This window comes from Panicum virgatum, chromosome 9N (assembly GCF_016808335.1).
Source record: "Panicum virgatum strain AP13 chromosome 9N, P.virgatum_v5, whole genome shotgun sequence".
Classification (NCBI taxonomy): Eukaryota; Viridiplantae; Streptophyta; class Magnoliopsida; order Poales; family Poaceae; genus Panicum; species Panicum virgatum.
In genome coordinates, this window is record NC_053153.1 from 10,635,339 (window position 1) to 10,659,034 (window position 23,696).

Below are 23,696 nucleotides of genomic sequence, written 5' to 3' on the forward strand. Positions count from 1 at the left end.
ATTGTTGTCAGGGCAAGCGCAAGGTGATGGCCGGCCAAGTGGAGTGGCGGGTGGCGCACGGCGTCACGCCGTAACGTGGCTGCCGACGCTGCCGACGCGAGGGTGGCCCGGGAGGGGGGGCTACCGCACCTTCCACCTTCCAGGTCTAGCTCAGGAACCCGCCCCTGCGCCCGCCGTCCCCCGGCTTTCCCCAGCTCGTCCCGCCGCCAGCCCTCCCGGTAAAGGTTTCTCTTCTTCTCCCTTGCATCGTGAAGTGGCCTCCATTTTCCACCCTGCATTCCTGAATTTTCAGGAACATTGTATTTTATTAGATGTTAACGGCATAAACGATTTATGTCCACTGGTTCAGAGCTGAAGATGATATACATCGTCACTATGGAGTTATGAAATGTTAGGACACTACTGTCTGTCAGTTTCATATGGAGCAATTTTTCCTAGTATTGTTATGAACTGCTGTATAAATTCAATTCATAGCTACTCGTCCATACTTGTCTGTCATCTCTTTCTACCTCTGCATGATGATGTTGATAATGTGCTTGGTTTCATCAAGAATTTTTTGCGTTCCGAACTCTTCTCCATCTCATAATAATCCTTCCAGGTTGCTTCAAACTAGCTTTTCGTTGGTATATAATTTTATATATTCAGAGATGGTTTGAATGCTTACATAGGATAGCTTTCATTTTAGTATTCAGCAACAAGTGATAAGATTGTCGCAACGCCACATTGTTGGGCTTGGGAATTGTCAACAGAATAACAAAATTACCAGAACATCTCACAGACAAATTGGTGACGCCCCATGCTTGATTTGATGTCCGAATTAACAACAATCTCAAATGGAGGTTGCTGAGCTCTGGCACTCAGTCGAGCTTCGCCAGCTCCGGTCACCTTCGAAGGCCACCAGCCAGTAGAATTTGACGCACCCATTCTGATCTGACAGTGTGGTGGAAGGAGAAGCGACGGCGAGTGGATCGACCATTTCCAAGGAGTAGTTCGTTTGGTTAGTTTTCACTTGAATTTACTGAGCAATGATTTGATGTTGAACATCGAGATTTGAGAAACAACCTTCCTTTGAACTGCAGTTCTTCTGCACTCCGTCAACAGAGGCTCTGAGCAGCTAGTTTGGGGGGAATCGTATTAACTAGGGGTGCAAATGGGTGACTCTGCACCTCCAACCCTTTTTAGTTCAAATATTTATATTACTTTCCGATACTCAACTTATAGAGCCAGCACTAAAAGCCAGATCAATGCAGTAACAAACTAGCCAACTTAATTCCCAGGCTAATATAATAATATCTAAACTGACCAAACTGAAAGACGAAGCCTATCGTACACTTTTGCTGCAGTTTTGGGCGCCGAGGTAGAATTGCCATGCATGCTTCTTGTTTTTGCAGTGCTGGTAGGTTCAACCAAACAACGGTGTCCACAGCACGTCTACTCTAATTCGTGCTTTATTTTGCTCATGTCTGCTATCTATGTGATCATATTATCTTGTTTTGTTTAGTTATGTTTTACCTTTTTATGAAACGGTTATTTTTTACCATTTGGTTACAGGGAACAACACACTGAAATAAACAAGGAGGATTAAGGTCTGAATTTGAAAGTGTGTTTGCTTCCTGTTTGTTCAATACTTTGCAGGATCAATCAACTGCTCGGATGCCCAATTCTCAGTGCAACACTTGTGCACACTACCGTTGGATTCACTCGGACAGAAATTTATTCTTACAACTATGCTACTGCTTTAGCTTTGCAAAAGCGAAAAGATGGCTTTGAAGATGAAACAAGACGGTCTTCATCAGTCAACTATAGTTTCTCCTCACGGCAAACAAGAAAAGTTTTGAGGCTTTTGTAATGAGTGAAACATTAATTGTTTCTATACTAGAGGTTAAATCAGAATAGGTTGTATTCTGAATTCCTAACGAGATGGGTAACTCATTCACTTGTTGGATAGATAGTACAATGGAACGACCAAGCAGCCAAATGTCACGTCCAATTGGTGGTTTGAAGCATCAGCGCTTTTGAAACAGTTTCCACAACCAATGGAATGGAATTGGGTGAGGGTATTTCTTCCTTTCCTTTGGAGTACAAGCAGCAATAGGATTATCACAATACATATAAATGATCATAGCAAACAAATGAACAGGTATTACACAATGCAGCCAATATTTTCAGATTTATTCGTCAGTAACATCACTCAAGATCATGTCTGTCTGTTCTCGCTGCCACGTTTTCCAATTTCTACATATGTAAAGTAATATCAACTTCAGTATGCCCAAACATCTATTGCACTACTCTTTCCTCTCATCCTGGTTCAGAGCCGTATAAATCTTTCAACAAAACTGTCTAGCTTCCTACTATATTTTAATTTCCTTGATATGAAGAATATGCTCCTCTCACTCTGGCAGACTGGTACAGAGCTGTAAGTGAGTCAGGAATTCGGAATTCGGGCACAGACCATTACCTTCTGGGGAAATAAAATAGGTATGATTAGGCCCGCACCCCTCAACCTATGATGTTAGTCCTGTAACTTCCTTTGGAATCAGAAACAGGAACCCAATCGGTAAGAGAGTACCAATCAGCTGTGCCCCCAAACCCAGAGCAAGATTGTCAAACTGTGCTGTGGAGATGTTCAGAGCCGACGCAAGAGCAGCCCCCAGGAATGAACCTAGCGTTGAACCAAGGTTGTTGATGGATATGAAGAGAGCAAATAGCGTGCCCTCAATTCCAGGTGGGCAAAGCTGCCCTGACAGGATCAGGAACGGCATCATCCTGCCAAATGGTAAAACATTCCTGTCAGAAACTTGCAAATGGTTCGAGATCAAGTGCCATAGTGCTAGTTAGTTTCACAATTAAAAGAAAAGATAACTAGGGGCATACTTGAACTGGTTGATTGCATCAGCCAAAGCAGATCCCCAAAGCACCATGTACTTATCACCAATTCCGTATGGAACGTGCAACCGTGACACCAAAGCAATGTCCAGTAGGCTAGTTATGGCAAGACCGGCATGAGCAAACCTGGAAAGCTTAAAATCAAATGTTAGACGTTAACAGCCACAAATAGATGTTTCTACATTTGTGTTCTGGCCAATGATTTCTAGAAGTTGTGTCTAGGAACAGGAGTAATTAAAACTATCAAACCTTTGAGTTTACCAAACTGGAGAAAGGCCAAAATACAGATGAAAATGTGAGCAGCTATGGCTTATAGAAGCATAACACACTGGACAAAGAAAAAAGTAGGGTTTCGGGGGTGGGGGTAATCCAGCATGCATTCAGTTTAAGGTGCATATGCAGATATGGAGAAAACAAAAAGGTGGTGGATTGAGATGTTGAAATTTTGCTCTAAGAACAGAAGAGGCAACCACCTAATCAAGTACATTAACCATATTTTGTCAAAAATGGACTTACAGTCCTATGAAGAAAAAACAAATGAACAAAGCTACTTAGTTCCATTACCCCCATATGGAAATGATGACTTGGAGGTAACTTTCAGACAAAGAAATAACTTCAACAAATAACTTACACAAGAATATTCCTGAGCTTTTTGCGCTTAAAATAGCGGTTGTAGGTATATGTGCCAAGAATCAGACTGAACCATCCAATCACACGTGCAGTCCCTATAAAAGATGCCTCCAAATGTAGCTCCTCTGTTTGATAATAGAACATGACTGTCGAGATATTTGGAATTGTAACATTTGAAAAGAAAAACCACGCCATAGGTCTGGATTCAAAGAACAAAATTACCAATTAGTAACTTCGATCAAAGATAGGGGTATACATTGGAGAGAATGTAGCAAGAGTCTTTGGTTACCGCAGAATGGTTGGCTGCTTAAAAGCTGTACACAAACTGAAGAAGGCTGATCTCAGAGACAAAGATGGCGATGAATTGACAGAGACATTGTGTTTCTCATTAGCCTCAGCCCGCTTTGACACTGGTGTCCTTTTACTAATTTTACGAGTTCCCTTTCGCCTTCTAGTGCCCTCATATCCAAGAGCTTCACTAGACCCTTTTCCAGAAAAGGCAGTAACAGCACTTTGACTGTCTACATACTTATGCTCATCAATGGCACTCTGGTATCCTTTTGGAGAATCCTCAACAAACATGCAGGAAACGAGTTGAAAGAATGGGAGGGCTGAGAAAACAACATATATGGCATGGATTGGGAGATTGGATAATGCATATCCTCCCAATAAGTTCCCCAAAATCCCACCTACAGCCATTGATGACCAAGATAATGATTGAAGATCACCAGCAAACTCTGGCCTGAAATAAAAGTAGTGAGTTTTGGGTCACAATACTCCATAGCAACATGCCTTTTTTTTTTTAGGACATAGCAGCATGCCAAATAGGGACACAGGATATACCTAGAAACTTACCCTGCTGATCGAACTGCTTCTGCAACCATTGCATCTATAACAACATCTGCCATGGCAGATCCCAGGTTCTGTAATATGAGCAAAGCAGTAAGCATATTGGCTGAGGTCCTTAAAGTCTGTGATAGCCCAAGGATAAGCCAGGGAAGTAGAGAAAGACAGCTAGAAATGATCAAATAGGGTATACGCTTCCTCTGCTTAATTGGAATGCAGTCTGACAAGATCCTGCAGAAAACAATTGGTATTAGTATATAGTTAGCCAGTTAGGTAAAAGGTACGAGAATTTAGATTTTACAGAGAAGCATAATGGATGTGGTTTTTGCATGCATCAAGGCATGTTTTGTTTTTGAGTAACGAGAAAATAGTATCGAGAAGCAGGCATCACTGCAGAAAAGGCATATAGAGCGTACTATCCATTTGTGGCATAGAAAAAACATAATCTCAGGTAAGTTTGACTGGTAACAGTAGTACAGGAGGAAGAGCGAAAAAAGTTACACAAGGCAACGGAACATAACATTACCCATATATAGGTTTAATGCTCCAAGGGAAATATGCAAGGGAGACCAAAAACTGCGATGTGGAGGGCGATAGCTTCATCATGTCCTTCATCTGGTAGGAGACAGCCGTCCATACAAAAGACCTGAAACCCTAAAATGTTCGAAGGAACAGTAGAATTGAATTTAGCGGAATGACTGATGTGGGGGGAAGAAAACATAGAGCAGTACGCATGTGTAAATTTACAGAAAGATCAGGCTGTTGGTAAGATTTTGATTCATTGACTGAAAGGAGGAACTCGCAGTCGCAGGTAACCAGGCATGGTACAGGTTTGATCTGACCAATCGCAGAGCATGGCCAGTGATCGTGGTGGTGTCAAATACGAAGAGCATAAATTTCTGGCATTTCCGTGTGCCCGATCTGTGCACTCCACCCAAATAGGGTCCTGACGGACGCGATGAGATTGAGATCCAAAGGATGAATTTACGGACCTGGATGAAGTAGATGAGGCAGACGAGGCAGAGGAAGGAGGGCCCGAACGCCGCCCCCATCCGCCCCGGCCACCACGCCTGTTGATGCTGAGGCGGGGCGGGAGCCGCCGCCATGTTGCTTCCTTCCTTGGTGGTGTTTGGGCTGGACGGATCAGCCGGGAGGGAGGGAGGCGACGGGGGAGGAAGGAGAGGCGAGATGAGGAGTTGCTTTGGCTTCCCTTGCTTCTTCTTCCCTCGCCGCGCCGCGCGGGGAGTCCGCGGACGGACGCGCGCACGCGCTCTGCTGCTGACCTGAGAACTGCTCAGAGACCTGACTAACTGAGAGGAATGGATGGGCCTCGTTTTTTTTTTTTTTTTGAGAGGGAGGGATGGGCCTCTTGAGATGGGCTCTTGTTGTGAAGAGAGAAAGTTCCCTTCCTATTGGGCCATTTCTTGCCGAGCCCAGCGCCAGCTGTGAAAGAATTAGTAAAGCAGCCCTGTAAACGGTGGCCTTGTTAGGTTTCTCCCCGTGCTAGAAATAGTGATATTTTGACCGCTAATTACGGAATCAAATAAAGCTAATTTACAAAACTAATTTCAGAATCCCCGCGCTAGTGACCCTGAAGAATCTAATGAGACCTTTGACCGCGCGATTAAAGGATGGTTACTGTAGCATTACTGTAACAAATCATCGATTAATTGCCGTCATTAGATTCATCGCGAAAAGTTATACCCATCCCTGAAAATATTTTGCAAATAGACTTCATTTAGTATATAATGCATATGAGATTTCTTTTTCGAGAAACATGCGTGCTAGAACTCTATCGTGATCCAAACAAGGCCGGTATACTCCTGTACTACCTCCATATGCAAATAGGTGACGTTTCGGATCATAGATTTGCACTAAATTGAACTGCAATTTTCTATCCTAACGTCAACTATAAAAATATGGAGGGAGTATTCTTCTGTATACACCTGTATGGGATTTTGCCTATACGTTGATGCTACTTTAGTATTCTACTTAGCAGCTTTGTGTTTGTTTAGGCTGCTAAGAAGAAAAAGAGGAGGAAAAGTTAGAGAAATGTCTGTCTTCCTATTAGAAATTCTTTGATCCGAGGGTTTGATGCCAAGATCGGGACGTTCTTGAGGATACGTATGACTTCAATTTGAGGTATAAACATGTATCACTCTCCTTCAGGTTGTTTTTCTTATAACTGACCTCGAAAAAAACCCTGAAAATATTCTTATTTAATCAGGTTTCTTGATGATAGGTGTTTATTACGTGTCATTCTAAGTTATGGTCCTTGCCTCACAGGCCCTATAATGTTGAATGAGTGTAGTAGATAGATTCATAGATCTCTGTACATCAAATGTTGTATGTTTGGATGTTATATTTTACAGACTTGACAATGAGATGCGGATCAGATTTTTGGTTGAATGTTTACCTTATGTACTATTTCATTGACTGCTCTTTTCAGAACTTTTTTTCAAAAACAAGATATGCGATTAGCTATTTCTTATTGAGCTAGTCATGTGCAGTTGAATTGTGTCGGGGACCACGATTAGGAGTACCCTAATCGGGGTACTAAAATCACCCTAAAAACGCAAACCCATATTAGGCAACTGAGCCCACGAAGGCCTACGGCCTCCTTCCAATCTGGAAGAAAGGAAAGGACTCAAAGAAGCCCAGCACGCGGCCCATCCGCGCCCCTCCTCGGACCCGCGGGGTGATCTCCGTCTCGCTCGAGGGCTCTCATCGAGACCCTCGACCGCGCCCCGCGTCTCCGCCTCGCTCGAGGGTAGCGAGCCTACCCTCGGGGAGGCGAATCGTCTCCGCCTCGCTCGAGGGTAGCGGGGTGAATCATCTCCGTCTCGCTCGAGACCACCTCTCGACGAAAAGGACAAACGCCCCTTCCGCTCACCCGACCGTCGTACGGAGGCATTAAATGCCAACCACTCCTCCACAGCGCCCAGGACAGACGGCGTCAGGCCGCCATTCCCCACAGTGGCTGTGACTGGAGTCCCGTCCGCCAACTCCGGTCACTGCTCCGCAATCCCGGACGCTATGGCAACACTGTGGAAACCTGCGACGTGGTACGAGACGTGCCCGGCACAGCTCCCGTTACTATTCTGCCAACTCCTGCTGTCCGGACTCCACCTCACCACACCAGCGGCCCCGGACCCGTCCTCTGCTCGGGAAGAGATCCGGCGTCGCCACACGTCCCCCAAGGAGGGATGCTCAGCACTAGCAGCCGTAGACCCGGACCTCCCCCTCGAGGGGTCCAGGACCTCCACGTGACTCCCGGACCCCCTTTGCGCACGCGCTAGCACTCCACCCAGGGGGGCCCGGGACCGCCACGTGCCCAACTACCGTTGGCGCACATATATATGCAAGACCCTGGCCTGCAGGGCCCATGGAACGCCGCCACGCCACATCTGAAAGACGGTACACCCTACAGCGACGACCACGCCGCCTGCTGGGGCTGTCAGGACGCCGGCGCGATCTTTGCAAGGCCGAGGACGATGCCCAGGACAGCTGACACGCCCGACGCCATGCCCCACAGTGCACTTCCCACAGTGCTCGACCACTGCACCCCCGCGATTCGGGGGAAAGACGACGACTTCCACGATCCCTTGCGCATGTACACCGTCCCTCCTTGTGTCTATAAAAGGAGGAGGCGGGCTTCCTTTATGGGGGTCGCGGTCGGATCCATTCGATAATACGCAACACTCAACACCACTGAGCTTCTGATATTGGCACACGCCTCAATCAACTCCTTCTCTAGCAGAGACTTGGGAGCTTCCCTCCCTCTCTCGCCTCACTTGTACGCCCTACTACAGGCACCTCCGGTGCAAGATAATACAGTGCCCTCGCACACCCCTTTGCTGGACGTACGGCCCCGCGGCCGGAACCAGGATAAACCCGTGCGTTACTGTGTTGCCTCTTGCATCAACATCTGGGACGAGGAAACATGCAGCATCATCACTAGTTGGGTCCGGACCACCGGGTCAGGACACCGACAGTTGACGCGCCAGGTAGGGGACGCTGCGTGATATTTTCTCTTTTGTTCCCATTTGATCTCCAGGGATGGCGAGCAAATCCAACCCATTCCCCATGGGCGTCTCGGATCCGCTCCCAGCAGGATACGTGATCTGGTTCGGGAGCCTTGAGTTCAGAGCAACCGGCAATGGTTACCTCATGGAGCTCCTCTCGCCCAGACGCAACCCTGACATTCCGACTTCACCAGCTCGGCGCAACAGGCGCTCGGGCCAGCACTCGCGACAAGCGCGCGTGGAGCGGCGCCGGGCGGCACGCCTCAGCTCCCCCATGTGGGTTGAGGTTGCAATGTCACGGCTCAGCATCGCGGTCGACGGGGCCACCGCTTCGTCATCACATGTTTCGGCGTCAGCTACGCCGGCACCATCATCGACTGCAGCCCTAGTGCCTCCCAGGGGGGTGCGACTGCAGCGTCGCCCTTCCCCATCGGGATGCGCAACGCTGCCTCCTACGCCCCTTCATCCAGCACCAACTTTGCCGAGTACGAGGATCTACCGGGTCATCACCTCCTGTCGATCTAACGACTCCTACCCCGAGACGGCGAGCTCGATCGCCGACGACATCAGCTTCTTCATGGACAACTTCACAGCCGAGGAGGCCGAGGACTACTCCGGGGTCCGCGACCCCGACGCTTTCTGCTCGTTCCAGCTCGCGGCGGCTTACTGCCTCACTTGCTCCGAGGACTCCAGCGAGGGGGATTGCGATCCCACCCGGGAGTGTTTCATGGTCCAGCTCGCGAATGGGCAAGAGGATAACGCTCCGGGTGATGAAGGGAACGGCGGGGCAGACGCGCAGGCAAACCAACCGGTGGTGCCGACTGCGGCCCCTTCTTCTTCGTCAAGCTCGGCGGCGCGACAGGCACAGCTGGCGCAGCTCAAGGAGCTTCAAGCCAAGCTCGACGAGCAGCGTCGGCAGACTCAGGAGCTGCGCACCGCACTCGAGCAACAGCGCACCGCGCGTGGCGCACATGCCCGGGCGACGGCACGCCTTGCCCGGGAGCGGATCCTAGCAGATGACAACGTCGACAAACCTCCGGAACTGAAAACGGCCGACGAAAAACTCGTCGTTGTGGCCTACCTACTCCAAGCGATGCCCGAGCTGTCGACAACTTCGGGTCGCAACCTGCGCCGCGAGGCACAGGCGCTCATCGAGCAAGCTGCTGTGCAGTAGGCCGAGAGCTCTGCGTCTCGCATGCGCTCGATAGTCCCGAGGCAGCCCAGTGGGACTGCACGCCAGGACCACGAGGTTTCGGCGCACACTGTACCAGGAGGGAAGGGAAAGGCAGCCGTAGCGCATGACGCGAAGACACCCTCGGTGCACGACCGCATTGGAAAGGCTCCCGCAAGGGAGCGACTCCACGACACGCGCGGGCATGCCGGCGATGGCGACGCCCGCTACATTGTCAACGGCAGGAAGTATACCCCTCGACGGGGTGGACGCTTCGACCTCGAGCACGACAGGGGCAAGTCACCGGAGCCTCCGGGCACCCGGGTGTTCAGCCGGGAGATTCGAACCGCTCCTTTTCCCCCGCGCTTTCGACAGCCCACCACCCTCGTCAAGTACTCGGGCGAGACCGATCCCGCAGTCTGGCTCAACGACTACCGCCTAGCATGCCAGCTAGGTGGTGCGACGGAAGACGCGGTTATCATCCACAACCTTCCCCTTCACCTTGCTAACACCACACGAACATGGCTCGAGCACTTGCCCGCGGACCAGATCCACAACTGGACCGACTTGGTCCAGATCTTCGTGGGCAACTTCCAAGGCACGTACGTGCGCCCTGGGAACTCCTGGGACCTCAAAGGGTGTCGGCAGAAGCCCAATGAGTCCCTACGCAACTATGTGTGGCGCTTCTCCAAGCAATGCACCGAGCTCCCCAGCGTCACCCACGTCGAGGTCATCAACGCCTTCCTCGAGGGCACGACGTGCAGGAACCTGGTGCACGAGCTTGCGCGAAGCTGTCCCGCCAACACCAACGAGTTGTTCGACGCTGCCACCAACTACGCCATCGATGAGGAGGCAGTTGGCGCCATTTTTGACGACAAGCCGAACAAGCGCAAGGAAGATGCGCCCGCAGAGGGCGGCAACGCCAAGATCAAAGCCCCCGCCAAGAAACAAAAGCGGGGGAGGAAAGGGAAGAAGCAGGCCCCACCAATCCAGCACGGACCGGGACGGGCGAAAGACTCCGACGAGGCCTTCGTCGCCGCCCCGGACCGCAAAGGACCTCGAGGCCCCTCTCGAGGTGGAGGCGGCCTATTCGATGACATGCACAAGAAGCCGTGCCCTTACCACAAGGGCTCGGTCAACCATACTCTCGAGCAATGCGAAATGCTCAAGAAGTAATACAACCGCGTCGCGCATCGCGACGAGGACAAGAAAAAGGATACTGGCAACAAAGGTGGAGATGACGAGTTCCCCCCGGTGGAGAACGCCGTCTTCATCTTTGGAGGCCCAATGGCGAACATGACCTCTCGGCAGCGCAAGCGTGAGCGCCGGGAAGTCTTCTCCGTCACCAAGGCCACGCCATCCTACCTCGACTGGTCGAAGGACACCATTTCCTTTGGCCGCGAAGACCACCCCGACTACGTCCCAAACCCGGGATGGTACCCGCTTGTTGTCAACCCCAGCATCGGCAACACCCGCTTCTCCAAGGTGCTCATGGATGGAGGCAGCAACCTCAACATCATGTACGCCCACACCTTGGAGCTCATGGGGATTGGACTGAACAAACTTCGCCCCAGCAAGTCACCATTTCATGGCGTTGCGCCGGGGAGGCGAGTCCAACCCCTCGGCCAGATCGATCTACCTGTCTGCTTCAGCACGGCAGCCAACTTCCGCAAGAAAGTACTCACCTTTGAGGTGGTGGGGTTTCGGGGATCCTATCATGCCATTCTTGGCCATCCCTGTTACGCCAAGTTCATGGCCATCCCCAACTACACCTACCTCAAACTGAAGATACCGGGTCCGAAGGGTGTCATCACCATCGGCTCTTCGTTCGAGCACGCCTACGAGTGCGATGTCGAGTGCGTTGAGCACGCGGAGGCTCAAGCGGAGGACGAGACCCTCGCAGCCACCCTCGACAAAATGGCAAGCGAGGCCTTGGACTCCACGCACCGACACGCGGGAAGCTTCGAACCCGCCGAGGGTATCAAGAAGGTGCCCCTCGACCCGAATCGCTCCGACGACAAGGCGTTGCAGGTCAGCGCCACCCACGACAGCAAATAGGAAGTGGTGCTCGTCGACTTTCTCCGCGCCAACACAGACATCTTCGCGTGGAGCCCCTCGGACATGCCTGGCATACCGAGGGAGGTCGCCGAGCACTCCCTTGATATCCGACCCAACTCCAAGCCGGTTAAGCAGCACCTGCGACGTTTCGACGAGCTCAAGCGCCGGGCGATCGGCGAGGAGCTGCAGAAACTTCTGACGGCCGGATTCATCAATGAAGTATTCCATCCCGAGTGGCTAGCTAATCCTGTATTAGTGAAGAAAAAGAATGGGAGTTGGCGGATATGCATAGACTACACTAGTTTAAATAAAGTATGTCTGAAGGTTCCCTTTCCTTTGTCACGCATTGATCAAATCGTAGATTCAACTGCGGGATGCGAACTTTTATCCTTTCTTGATGCTTACTCTGGTTGCCACCAAATTAAGATGAAAGAGTCCGACCAGCTCGCGACATCTTTTATCACGCCTTTCGGCATGTACTGCTACGTCACGATGCCCTTTGGCCTCAGAAATGCCGGAGCTACATATCAGCGGTGTATGCTCCACGTTTTCGGGGACCATCTCGGGCGGAACGTAGAGGCATATGTCGGCGACATCATTGTAAAATCCAGGAAGGCGGACGACCTGATTGCCGATCTCAGGATCGTATTCGATTGCCTAAGGGCTAAAGGGGTAAAACTCAACCCCGAGAAGTGCGTGTTCGGAGTCCCTCGAGCCATGCTCTTGGGCTTAATTGTCTCCCAGTGGGGCATCGAACCCAACCCAGAAATGCAGGACCACGCCTGGCCTGCAGGGCCCACGGAACGCCGCCACGCCACATCTGGAAGACGGTACACCCTACAGCGACGACCACGCCGCCTGCTGGGGCTGTCAGGACGCCGGCGCGATCTCTGCAAGGCCGAGGACGATGCCCAGGACAGCTGACACGGCCGACGCGATGCCCCACAGTGTACTTCTCACAGTGCTCGACCACTGCACCCCCGCGATTCGGAGGAAAGATGACTTCCACGATCCCCTGCGCATGTACACCGTCCCTCCTTTGTACACCGTCTCTTCTTGTGTCTATAAAAGAAGGAGGCGAGCTTTCTTTAAAGGGGTCGCGGTCGGATCCATTCGATAATACGCAACACTCAACACCACTGAGCCTCCGATATTGGCACACGCCTCAATCAACTCCTTCTCTAGCAGAGATTTGGGTGCTTCTCTCCCTCTCTCGCCTGTACCCCCTAATACAGGCACCTCCGGTGCAAGATAATATAGTGCCCTCGCACACCCCCTTGCTGGACGTACGGCCCCGCGGCCGGAACCAGGATAAACCCGTGCGTTACTGTGTTGCCTCTTGCATCAACATCTGGGACGAGGAAACACGCAGCATCATCACTAGTTGGGTCTGGACCGCTGGATCAGTACACCGACAAATTGCGTATCTTATAGTGCTCACACTGCATTTTCGAAAATTTTGTGTATATTGATGCACGCTTTTGGTAAGCCCAGGGAAAAGAATCTAGCTTCACCCTGTATGTGTTCCAGAAAAAAAAATGATATGAAAATTGTGGAAGAAATCTCAAGGAAGTCCTGTAGACTATATTAATCTTGGTGTCAGGCCAGATCCATTCCGTTCCATTCATGGCAGAGCAGGGCAGGGCAGGTCATCATCCAATCTGGAATGTCTGTCAGAGAGAGAGAGAGAGCAGAGCAGCACAACACCAAGAGAACGGAGTGATTTCCCAAACATACAGATGAGTAGATGATGATCAGCTGGTACGTAACACGACAGCAGATGGTAGGTAGGTACTCCACAGCACGGCAGATGAGCAGAGCGGAAATGCTTTTCAAAAAAAAAAGAGCAGAGCGGAAACAATACAAGACGATGAACAGCATTCACTTGCACAAAGAAGTCTCCGGTAGCTGGATCATCCACCCATCAGTAACAAGAGAAGTGTCAACAAGCAAGGAAAGGAATTTACAAACCATGAGCATATGCATGGATCATTAGTTCATGACAATCCCACCATCATTTAATCGTTCGTTCCCAATCAAAGCAACGGAACGCAATGATTACCATAGAGTAATGCAATCGCCCTCCTCCCCAATCCCGATCAGCTGGCTGCAGGTCGGCTGGTGATCAATCAATCATGTCATGGGGCCATTGCCAGGCTGCCAGGCCAATCAATCCTCCTCACCTCTCCGCGTCGGAGAGCTGCGCGGCCGCCAGCGCGTCGGCGAGCGCGCGCATGGTGTTGACCTGCATCTGCAGCGCCGCCACGTAGTCGACCGCCTCCTCGAGCAGCTCTGGCGCCGGGAGCTTCCGGCATCCCGGGACGAGGCGGCCCAGCACACGGAGCCGCTCCTGCACCTTGCCGCCCTCCTTCGAATCGGCCGCCGCCCCTGCAAAAGCGGCAGCTTTGCTCTTGGCATGCTGCGGCCGGCGGTGGCGCCGCCGGATCTTGCCGCCCGCCTTCACAAGCACGCGGCGGCGGCTGCAGGCGGCGCCGGCCAGCAGGATTGCGCGACTCCAGCGCGTCTGGCCGCGCGCCGTGAGCGCCAGCGCCGAGTCGGCCGCGGCCTTGACGGCGCGCGGCTGGCCGCCGCCCGTGGCGCGGAGCGCGTCCAGCAGGCGGCGCCCGTAGATCTTCTGCTGCGTGCCGCTGCGCCACTTGCTGGCCTGCTGCTGCGGTGGCGGCTTATTGCCACCGGAGCGGCTTGCTGCCGCGGCAGACGAGGACGACGGCGGCGAAGTCGAAGAGGAGATCATAGCCGCGCCCGCGCCCGCCCTGGGCCTTATCCGGTTATTCCTGTTCCTTCCCGAAGAGCTGAGACGCAGAAGGGGATTTTGGGGCGTGGGGGAAAGGGAAGAGGATGGTGGTGGTGGTGGACTGGTGGTGGGAGGAAGAAGAAAGGAAAGAGAGATTATTGGGTTGGGGTGGGTGCGCTGCGCTTGTCCTGCCGCCTTCTTCTATTTGCTCTGCTGCCTGCTGCTGCTGCTGCTGATTAGTGGTAGTGGGCTTCTCCAAACCAAACAGGGCCTAGAGTAGTGGTAGTGGGCTTCTCCTTGCTTGGTTGTTGCTTCTCTCTCTTTACAACACAACACAACACTTCTGCTGACTGCTCTGGTCCAGCTCTGGTTCTTTACCATCATCTTTGCAATTCCACTCATTAGTAGCAGGCTAGCAGCTAGATCAGGAAACGCATCACCAAATCGTGCTCATGTCTTGGCTTGCAAACTCAGAAGAGTACATCATGTATCATGATTGGATAGATGGGTTATGGTTAAGGGCATACAAATATACATAATAGACAATGGAGTTGATGCGATTGTTGTTAATTCATTATTGGAAAAAAATTGTTGTTAATTCATTTTGTCAACATATATAATGGAGGGAGAAGGTGAGTGGAGACATGTCAACAGGCCGGGGAGGGGCCCACTAATCATAGATGGGATGGGCCGCCGATTCCTTCCCTTCAATTGCATGCAATTCGCCGGGCCCTTTTCCTCATTATCTATCTTGTACTGCCTTTACAACAACTGTATACATAGTAGCAATTCATTTTAGCATTATTATTAAGGGTCAGTTGGATCCATGCCACTACAACTTTTTGAAATTAGATTTCATGTTGAAATCCATGCCATTGAGTGTCATGATTTTGAACATGAAACCCAATTTCATGGAGTTGTGGTGGCATGAATCGAATTTTCTCTTTATGAAGTAGTATCAGCCAACTAGCTAGCTAGCAGACTGATTGCTTTATTAGTTCGTTGCACATAGCCTTGAATTGATTTAATCTGTGTGGCTTGCATGTGATGTGCTCAATCAGCACAACTGAGCTTGGTCGCCATTGTGTTCACTTGAAGAAAACGTCGCCTACAAATGAATTTGTAGCTAACTGATATCAACAGGTTTAGCCATTTAACATTTGCTCACATACACTAACGCTCTCTCCCTTTTTCCTGTGAAAGCACAAGAGAATGAGGTAATAGGAAACTCCATCATACCCCTTTTCAACCCTTGGTCTGACTTGATGAAAACTAAACGGAAGAAAATACTCGTAAAAAATTCAGTAATCTAAAGGGCCATCACTTGTTTTCTCGTAGCTTAATAATAACAACGGGAAGCAGTAATTATTTATTGTTTCGCTTTAAGCCCTTTATCGAGTTAGCATCACGCTACCGATTCATCCTTTTTCTTTTTGTCAAAAGAAAACGAAAAGAAAAGGAGAACGAAATGTGATCAACTCACCTTCTTTATCATTACAAGTTGAGGTGCGTTTGGTTTTGGCCTTGCCTTGTTCATCAGGCAGCACACCATTTATATATTCTCTGTGTGGTAATTGTGGTTCTCCGGTTTTATTTTTGTCTTCATAAAAAAGGTAAATGCATCAGGAGCACTGTATTGGCCATGTCGGCCGGAGGCGCATCAGAAACTGATGTCCCTCTCTGACTGACTGACTCTCGCCATCAGCGAGCAGGCAGTTGACTGACAGAACGAGCAGCCATCATAAGCAGGCAGGCAGAGTTGATTGGTATGATTGGTCCAGCCATCATGTTACTGCAGGTCTGCAGCTCCACCACCGTCATCGATAATTTCATTCATACATGCTCAACGAAACACGCAGCATATATTTATCCACAAACAAATATGCAGTATAATGATATCATAGGCTATCTCATGCCAAATGCTGAACTAATTAACCTTGTACACCATCATCTCATTCTCATGTGGAGATGCATGGATCACCTCTGTCCTTCAATGGGGGAAATGCAACGCAACACTTGATAATGAGGATTTTCTTATACGAATCAATCCACACGACGACCGAAAGCGGGCTGCCTGCTTGAAGTAACTGAATTCTCCAACAACGCAGCACGTCGTGCAGATTCCAGGGCCACTTCAGTTGATGTTCATATCCTCAGCACCAGCGCTGTCACCGTCTGCAAGCATGCGTCAACAGTTGATTCAGACAACTAAAGCCCATCCTCATTTGCTCTACTAGCAAACCCCTATGCTTAGCTTAGCTTTGCTTGTACACAAGGGCCGGATCAAAGGCGTTGCCCACAAAGAGCTTACCCTCGTTTTCTGACGAAGTGTAAATAGAGCGCCTTGCACGTTGTTGTTGCTGTTGACGTGTTGGCTGAGACAAACAAGAACAAGTGATATTTCATTTCAGGACCAGAAAAGCTGAACCTCAGCAAAAACACACATCATGACTTGGATCAGGGTGCTGGATACGGCCATATGTAGAGATAACACGAGTGTACCTGCAGCTTTGGCCTAAGTGCCTCCAGTGGTCCTTTGGGTTTGGCAACACCTTGCTGTTGTACACAACCAAGTGTTATGTCAGGACATTAAACCATTCGATTTGGAACTCAAGTATGCTCTGCATAGACGTACTGGAGCCAAAAGAAAAGAAAAGGGTAATAATAATACCTTTCCTAGAGCCCAATCAGCAGAATCAAAGTAGGCCCGCTCATGATCCTACAATTACAGAGAATAATTCAGTTACTGGTCGAAGCAGTTTCCTTATGTGGACACTATCTTATCTTGCGGCGCTATTTCATTTTGTGATAAAGTGAACAAATTCAGAAATGAACCTTTGAGATGAGTGGTGGCTTTTTGGGCATTAGTCCACCAAACTTCTTCTTGATTGCTTCTTCCTGCCCACAGGAAAATGTTATTATGTTCAGTACAACCTCTCGTGCCACTTTTAAAGAAACTTTGCTGGTTATTCTATCACAAAAGGAGTGCAGGAGTGACATTAGATAGCCCTATAATATCTAGAACTAGTGCAGAAAATAAATAACCTGTTGCTGAGCTGACGGCATAGAATTGTCTTCACTTTGATCCATAGGTTCAGGATTTCCATCAAGAGCAGCAGAGTTGGAGTCCTTCGTCTCCGACATGATGCTAAAAAAAGGATCACAGATGTCAATAAAAGCGTCACAATAAAGCTGATGGAGGCCACGATTTTACAGTGTCAATGCAGTATGGCTTATAACAGAAAGGCAAATATTGAAATGAATGGTGCTTTCTGAAGAGGTGAGGTAATACATTCTTTTCGCTATGGACATATTACTCCGCCACCTAATAGTTTGTTGGTTTGTTCACATCCATTTACATTTTCATTAATGCACTGGTTACTCTGTTTGATATTACTCGAATGTCATGTTATGGCTTCCCTTTCGGCCTTTCCTGTTAGTACAGAACAAAGGTCAGATCCAGATTCAGCTATCCCCTCAATTTGTTTCGCTCGTTAGTTGCACTAATTATTAACAGACTCATGCTCATGTGTGGTAGATGTTAAACCTAAGATTCTTGAGGAGCAGTGTTTATGTTCATCAGTTAATGTCCCAGGAATCCAACATGCTTTTAAGCTTCAACCGGCAGTATAACTTTGTTTCGGTAGGATTGAAACAAGCACCAATTGGGCAACTGCTTTTTATAATTCAAGGCAATTGACACGGATGCCAAGTCAACAAAAAGGAAAAAAGAAAAAAAAACTGGCATGAGAAAGAAGCACAAGCTTCAACTGCTTTCTGAATCTGGAACCTGAGGGAGGCTCCATATCCAAAGAGACTCCTACTCCATGAATTACTGTCAGCATGCTGGGCGACGCCCTCCAATTGTTCATGTAGAAATTAAACAATACCACCAGTACTGGAGTAGCATAAGAAATCATAACCATCTGCACCGAACGAACGGTTCGATCTCCACAACGAAATCGTTCTCTACTGATATGATCAGAACATTAGGTGAGTGAGATGAGGGAAGGGGCAAGCCTAGCGGCTCTGGTTAAACCAAAGAAATCCCCCCAAAATTCTGGGAATTGAACAGCGATCAGGGAAGCTACCCCCACGCCACGCAGCAAAGCAATCCGCGGCAAATCAAAGATTTTGAGCTGGGGGCTCAAGTCGTCACAGCTAGCTAGCCCGCAAAGAAAATACTGCAAGGATCGCATCCATGGAAGCAAGCAAGCAAGCAAGCAAAGGTTCAAGATTTCCTTACCAGCAAAAGAAGAGAGGTGCGGACGAATGGATCTCTCCTCCAGTCAACAGCCCGGTACAGGACAAGTCACCGCACAGCACAGGGAAGGAGGCCGAGGGAATTGAGGACGGCAAGGCGAGGACAAGAGGAGGAGGACGAGCCGCGGCAAGGGAAAGCAATGTGATGATTTGGATCGGCTCGGGTCGGTCCGGATCTGGATCAAGGAGACCGTGTGGAGCCTACCACCGCTAATTCGGACGTTATCAAGCGCGCGCGGCCGGCGGCCGTGCGTCGCACATGGGTAATACGGGACCGGATGGATGCACAATGCTCTGTGACCCGAATTTCAGAAGACTGAACGCAGGGCCTTACCAGCAAATCCGGAGATCCCGTGCAAAACAACGGACTCGTCGGTGCAGACTGCAGTATGGCAATCTATCGTCTCGTCTGGGTGGATGGTGATGGCGAGGGAGGTCGTGCCGCCGTGGACACTGGCGCACATTTTCATTGATAAGCACTTTATCAGTTACCACCGGTAACGATAATCGATTGATAATTGCTAATAAATCGCCAATACCAGCTGATAAGTACGTCCGAATTCAAAAAACGATTATCGATTATTTATCAGTGATTATCAAAAAAACCGATGATAAATCAGTGATGTGTGCTGATAAACATGTTTTTCGGAGGAAAATAAGAAAACTAGATATTAATATTTTGCAATTGGGGTCCATACAAATATGAGTACATTAATTAAGCGGATACATGATACTCCATGCAAAGTTTCATAAATTAATAAAATGAGAGTCCATACAAATATGAGTACATTAATTAAGCGGATACATGATACTCCATGCAAAATTTCCTACATATCCATACAAATTCATGAAGTCTGAACACATTGCAATTTCCATTCTTCATCATCTGCATCATGGTGTTCATAATATTGTTCTTACATTTATTAGATGGAGTGAATATGAGAGGTGAACAAAAGATTGAATAAACACACTTAAACAGATACACACCCGCAATCCATACGCACTTGGTAACCAAAAGTTAAGATGAATAGGTTGTTGCGGTAGCGGTGATGGTGGCAACCTTCCCCTATACGGTGGGGGGAGTTGCAGATGCGGTGCGTACTTTGGAGTAGATCTAGCTCGTCTACCGCTTCTCGTTTGTCGTTGTGAGGTGGGTGTACCATGATCTTGATCCTGTGTGGCATGGGTGAAATTTGTCTTCCCAGTAAACTGAAGGGGTGACACCTTACCACTACTCCCTCCAGCACCACCACTCCCTCCAGCATCACCATCATCACTCCCTCCAGTGTCGTCCTCATCATCATCGTCGCCATGAAGCCGCGGCCTCCATCATCACCGCTGGGCTCAGGTGTTGTGTCGTCGCTTCTAAATTCTTCCTCTTCCCGATCTAGGAAGATGTAATTTGTACCAAACCTTGTTGCATTCCACTTCACCAATTCATCCCCAATAGCTTTTTTTTTATCATATGGTGCAAATAGTTGGAGTTGTATAACCAACTGCAGATCCTCTACTCTCTCTAGTTTCTCTCTCTAGCCAAAAAACAGATCCCGCCGGCGGCCACCCGGTCCCGGCGGCCACCCCACCGATCGCCGGCGGCCCTCCCGGCACCGGCGGACGCCCCTGCCGCATCCCCGGCTGGTTGCGGATGGGCCTCTCTCCCTCTCCGCCCCCTTCGGGCAACGGTCGCTCGGTCGATGGGTCCGGCGCAGACCGGCGTCAGGCTCTCAATCCTGAGGCGCCGCCTTTCACCCCGGCTGCTGGCGCTGGGCCGTCGCATGGGGAGGTCGATTCCCCCGAAGGTATCTGCTTCAGTCTTCCGTCGGATTCGGAGGATGAAGACGATGGACTCAACTGGATTCCACCGAGCTCCTCCCCAAGAGGAAAGGGCGTTGTGCTTGAGGGTCGCCGCAGATCCACCTCTCCGGTGCGCAGATCGGGCGATTTCATGGCTGATGCACGTCGGGCGTCCTCGGTCGCTGCTCCCCCCAACCATGTGCGGGGGACCCCCTGGTGGATGCGGATGGTTTCCGTACGGTCGTCTACAGGCGTCGCGGTCGTGAGGCGAGGCGCCCTCCTCGTCGTCCCCGCCGGCCTGTCCCCGCCGACTTGGTGGGCAGGTGCTTCAACTGCTTGGCGACGGACCAAGTGGCCTCCCGCTGTTCTCAGCCGTCGCGCTGCCTCCGTTGTGAGCAGGCCGGCCATATGGCCAAGAACTGCAAGCGTCCCCGCTTTCCGGGTCCTCCGCGCGGCCGAGGTCGTCCCACACGGCGGTTCGGGCCTGCCTCTGATGTCGCGGCGGCGGCCAACTCTCGGAGCCGGTGCCACTCTGCAGCTTCGGCTTCTACGGCTTCTTCGGGGTCGGCTTCCACGGGTCGCGCCTACTCCGGCCCTCCCTCGATCTGTGCTGCCTCGCCGGTGGGTTGCTCACCATCACCGGAGGCTCGCACATGGCCGCAGTTCCCACGGGGGCATCCTTCGCGGCGACCGCAACTCGTCACCAGAACCATACCTCGCACTGCGGAGTTACAGCAGGCGGAGAATGCCCTCGCTGCCACTGCCTTGGTCGTGTTGGTAGTTGGTACGCGCCCTTCTCTCGCCCCTTATCAGGTTCGGCGATTTGTTCAGGAGAACTATGGCATTCCCGGCGGGGATTTTACCCTTCATCGCTACTGGCCGGAGGATTTCCTGCTCATTTTTCGCAATCCATCTGACCTCCATCGTGTTCTTGAGACACCCCCTTTGCCCCGGGCAGATTTGGTACTTCGTTTTCGTCGCTGGAACAGATTGTCCACGGCGGAGGGGGAATCAATGTGATTCCGTGTCATGCTCGAGATCAGGGGAATTCCAGCCCATGCTTGGTCTGCTGCCGCCGCGCAAGTTATTCTTGATAGTGCGTGTGCAAATCCTGAGCCAACTCCTCCTACGGTGGCCCGGGCTGATTCACGTCGTTTTCAGGTGGTCGTTTGGTGTGCTGATCCTGACCTCATCCCCAATGAAGCCATTGTTCGTATCCCTGAACGTGTTGATACTCTTGCAAATAATAATTTGTTTTTACGACCGGAAGAGATTATACATCATGAACTACCTCTGCTTCATTATAAAGTTGAAATTGAGATCCTGGAAGTCCAGGACTGGGACGACAACGGCTCTTCTGGTGGCTCCGGCACGTTACCGTCCGATGAGGATTACCCGGGCTTTCATCAGTCGTCTCGCTCCGGTCCGTGGCCGCGCCGGACTGTCTTCCGCACTCCGGGATTTGGCAACTCTTCGAATGCTTCTGCGGGCACCGGGGGCCCAAACTCTAGCACTCCGGCAGTCGATTGCGCGCAGGTGTGTGCATCTGTGCCTCCTGCCGCGCCTCTCTGGCGTTTTGGTCGCGGATTACCGGCTACTTCTTGCAATCGTTTGCCCTCCCCCCCCCCCCCCCCCCTGCGATTTGGCTCTTTTCCGCCGGTACATCTTGAGCCGTCCACCAGGTCGGGCCCCTGTTCCTTGGTTGACTCTGCTAATCTGCAAGCTGTGAACAGAGATGCGGCGAGGGTCGCCGTGGACTTTGATCCTATGATTGACGAAGCCTCCGGTTTCTTAGGCCGTTGGCTGTCACGTGCAGATTTGGGAAATGAGGTGTTCCATGAATCTGTCAGTCCATTGACAGATACCCAGTTTGATCCTATGTGCCTTGAGGCTGGGATTCTTCCTGATCAGCCCAGCTCTGTTCGATGCAATGACGATGCTGCTGCTATTGACACCACCTTGGCTGACCTGGAATCGATTCGCTTCGATGTCCCGGAAATGGCGCAGGTAGTCTGCTCCTCTCCTGCTGTATCAAATAACGTAACGGTCGCCCGGGGAACAAAGGAAACTCTACCATTCCATCTTTTTGCCGATAATCACGTACCTGTGACCGAGCATGTCGTTAATTTTGCACATTCTGTGTGCAGGGAGGCTCCCCTGCCGGTGTTAAACACCTCTCCACCACGGCGACGCTCCCGTCAGCCACAAGAGACAGTTGCTATCAGGCGCAGCGAGAGACTGGCAAAAAAGTCACGACATCGCGCCACCAAGCCCGCGGTCCAGGCCCAGAATGTGATGATGAAAAAGATGGGCATAACATCGGACAGTCGCCCGCCGGATGCGTCCTCGTTCCAGCAGTTTACGGATACTTTCTCCTCAATGCTAACCAAATTGCACTGCGAGGCGCTTGATGCGCTGTTACCAGCTGGAATGGGAGCTCTAGCTGTGGAGCCGGCCGCACCAGTAATGGTGTCTTGAGGCCATTTTGGTTGTTTCTTTCAAGTCGCAAAAGTTTGTTAGTTATGTTAGGCGAAAACTGTTTGGTATGGAACGTCCGTGGCCTCAACTCTAGGGCCCGATGTAATGTGGTACGTGAAATGGTGGATCAGGAAAACATTTCTCTGCTTACTCTTCAAGAAACTAAACTTGATGACTGCTCCGCTAGTGTGTTTCGGGAGACTTGTGGTGCTGCTTTTGATTACGTTGCTAAACCGGCATCTAACACTTGTGGTGGTATTTTGCTGGCCTGGAAGCGAGATACGTGGTCGGTTACTAATCAATCCTTTCGGTCGTACTGCTTAACGGCAATGGTAACTCTTTTGCAGAATAATACCTCCTGGTGGCTAACCTGCGTTTACGGCCCTCAAGCTGATTGTGACAAGATCGCTTTCCTGGACGAGCTCAGGGATGTTCGAACCTCTTGTGATGGGATGTGGGTTGTCTGCGGAGACTTTAATCTTATCTATCAAGCGGCGGATAAGAATAATCAACATCTAAATAGAAGAATGATGAACCGTTTCCGACGATTCATCGTTGACACCGAGTTGCAGGAACTGAACCTTAAAGGGCGCCTTTACACCTGGACAAACGATCGAGAGAGACCAACGCTAGAGCGTCTTGACCGTGTGTTTGCCTCGGAGGATTGGGTGCATGACTTTCCTGATCATGAGTTGTCGGCACTGGGGACGGAATGCTCTGATCACGCCCCCTTGTTGCTGAAAACTGACTGCTCTCTTCCTCATTTCAAGAGATTTCATTTCGAGAACTT

At 50.5% G+C, this 23,696-nt stretch overlaps 4 protein-coding genes and 1 long non-coding RNA gene across 6 annotated transcripts; 2 read left to right on the forward strand and 3 right to left on the reverse strand.

The window, feature by feature from the left end:
• The first annotated feature begins 28 nt into the window (after window positions 1–28).
• On the forward strand, window positions 29–2,195 carry LOC120693332. The gene is made up of 2 exons (XR_005682963.1): window positions 29–218; window positions 1,636–2,195. It is a non-coding gene; the product is annotated as an uncharacterized LOC120693332 (long non-coding RNA).
• Window positions 2,134–5,654, reverse strand: LOC120693331 (probable folate-biopterin transporter 4). Its single transcript, XM_039976753.1, has 7 exons — window positions 5,355–5,654; window positions 4,889–5,016; window positions 4,372–4,593; window positions 3,806–4,258; window positions 3,518–3,715; window positions 2,875–3,012; window positions 2,134–2,766 (listed from the first exon to the last, which is right to left on the reverse strand). Exons 1-7 carry the CDS (start codon window positions 5,466–5,468, stop codon window positions 2,505–2,507), a joined length of 1,515 nt encoding a protein of 504 aa, XP_039832687.1. The 5' UTR covers window positions 5,469–5,654; the 3' UTR covers window positions 2,134–2,504.
• Window positions 5,655–13,473: 7,819 nt separating this feature from the next.
• On the reverse strand, window positions 13,474–14,603 carry LOC120692624 (transcription factor bHLH150-like). Its single transcript, XM_039976006.1, has one exon. It carries the CDS (start codon window positions 14,369–14,371, stop codon window positions 13,796–13,798), a length of 576 nt encoding a protein of 191 aa, XP_039831940.1. The 5' UTR covers window positions 14,372–14,603; the 3' UTR covers window positions 13,474–13,795.
• A 1,555-nt stretch (window positions 14,604–16,158) lies between these two features.
• Window positions 16,159–18,823, reverse strand: LOC120691824. The gene is made up of 7 exons (XM_039975020.1): window positions 18,618–18,823; window positions 17,417–17,519; window positions 17,207–17,269; window positions 17,043–17,090; window positions 16,874–16,927; window positions 16,683–16,746; window positions 16,159–16,546 (listed from the first exon to the last, which is right to left on the reverse strand). Exons 2-7 carry the CDS (start codon window positions 17,513–17,515, stop codon window positions 16,506–16,508), a joined length of 369 nt encoding a protein of 122 aa, XP_039830954.1. The 5' UTR covers window positions 17,516–17,519; window positions 18,618–18,823; the 3' UTR covers window positions 16,159–16,505.
• A 2,411-nt stretch (window positions 18,824–21,234) lies between these two features.
• Window positions 21,235–23,696, forward strand: LOC120692501. Of its 2 annotated transcripts, XM_039975819.1 has the most exons (3): window positions 21,235–21,524; window positions 21,590–22,435; window positions 22,576–23,696. In XM_039975819.1, exons 1-3 carry the CDS (start codon window positions 21,267–21,269, stop codon window positions 22,837–22,839), a joined length of 1,368 nt encoding a protein of 455 aa, XP_039831753.1. In that variant the 5' UTR covers window positions 21,235–21,266; the 3' UTR covers window positions 22,840–23,696. The 2 variants fall into 2 exon arrangements, with proteins under 2 accessions (XP_039831753.1, XP_039831752.1); XM_039975818.1 differs by having other exon boundaries at window positions 21,590–23,696.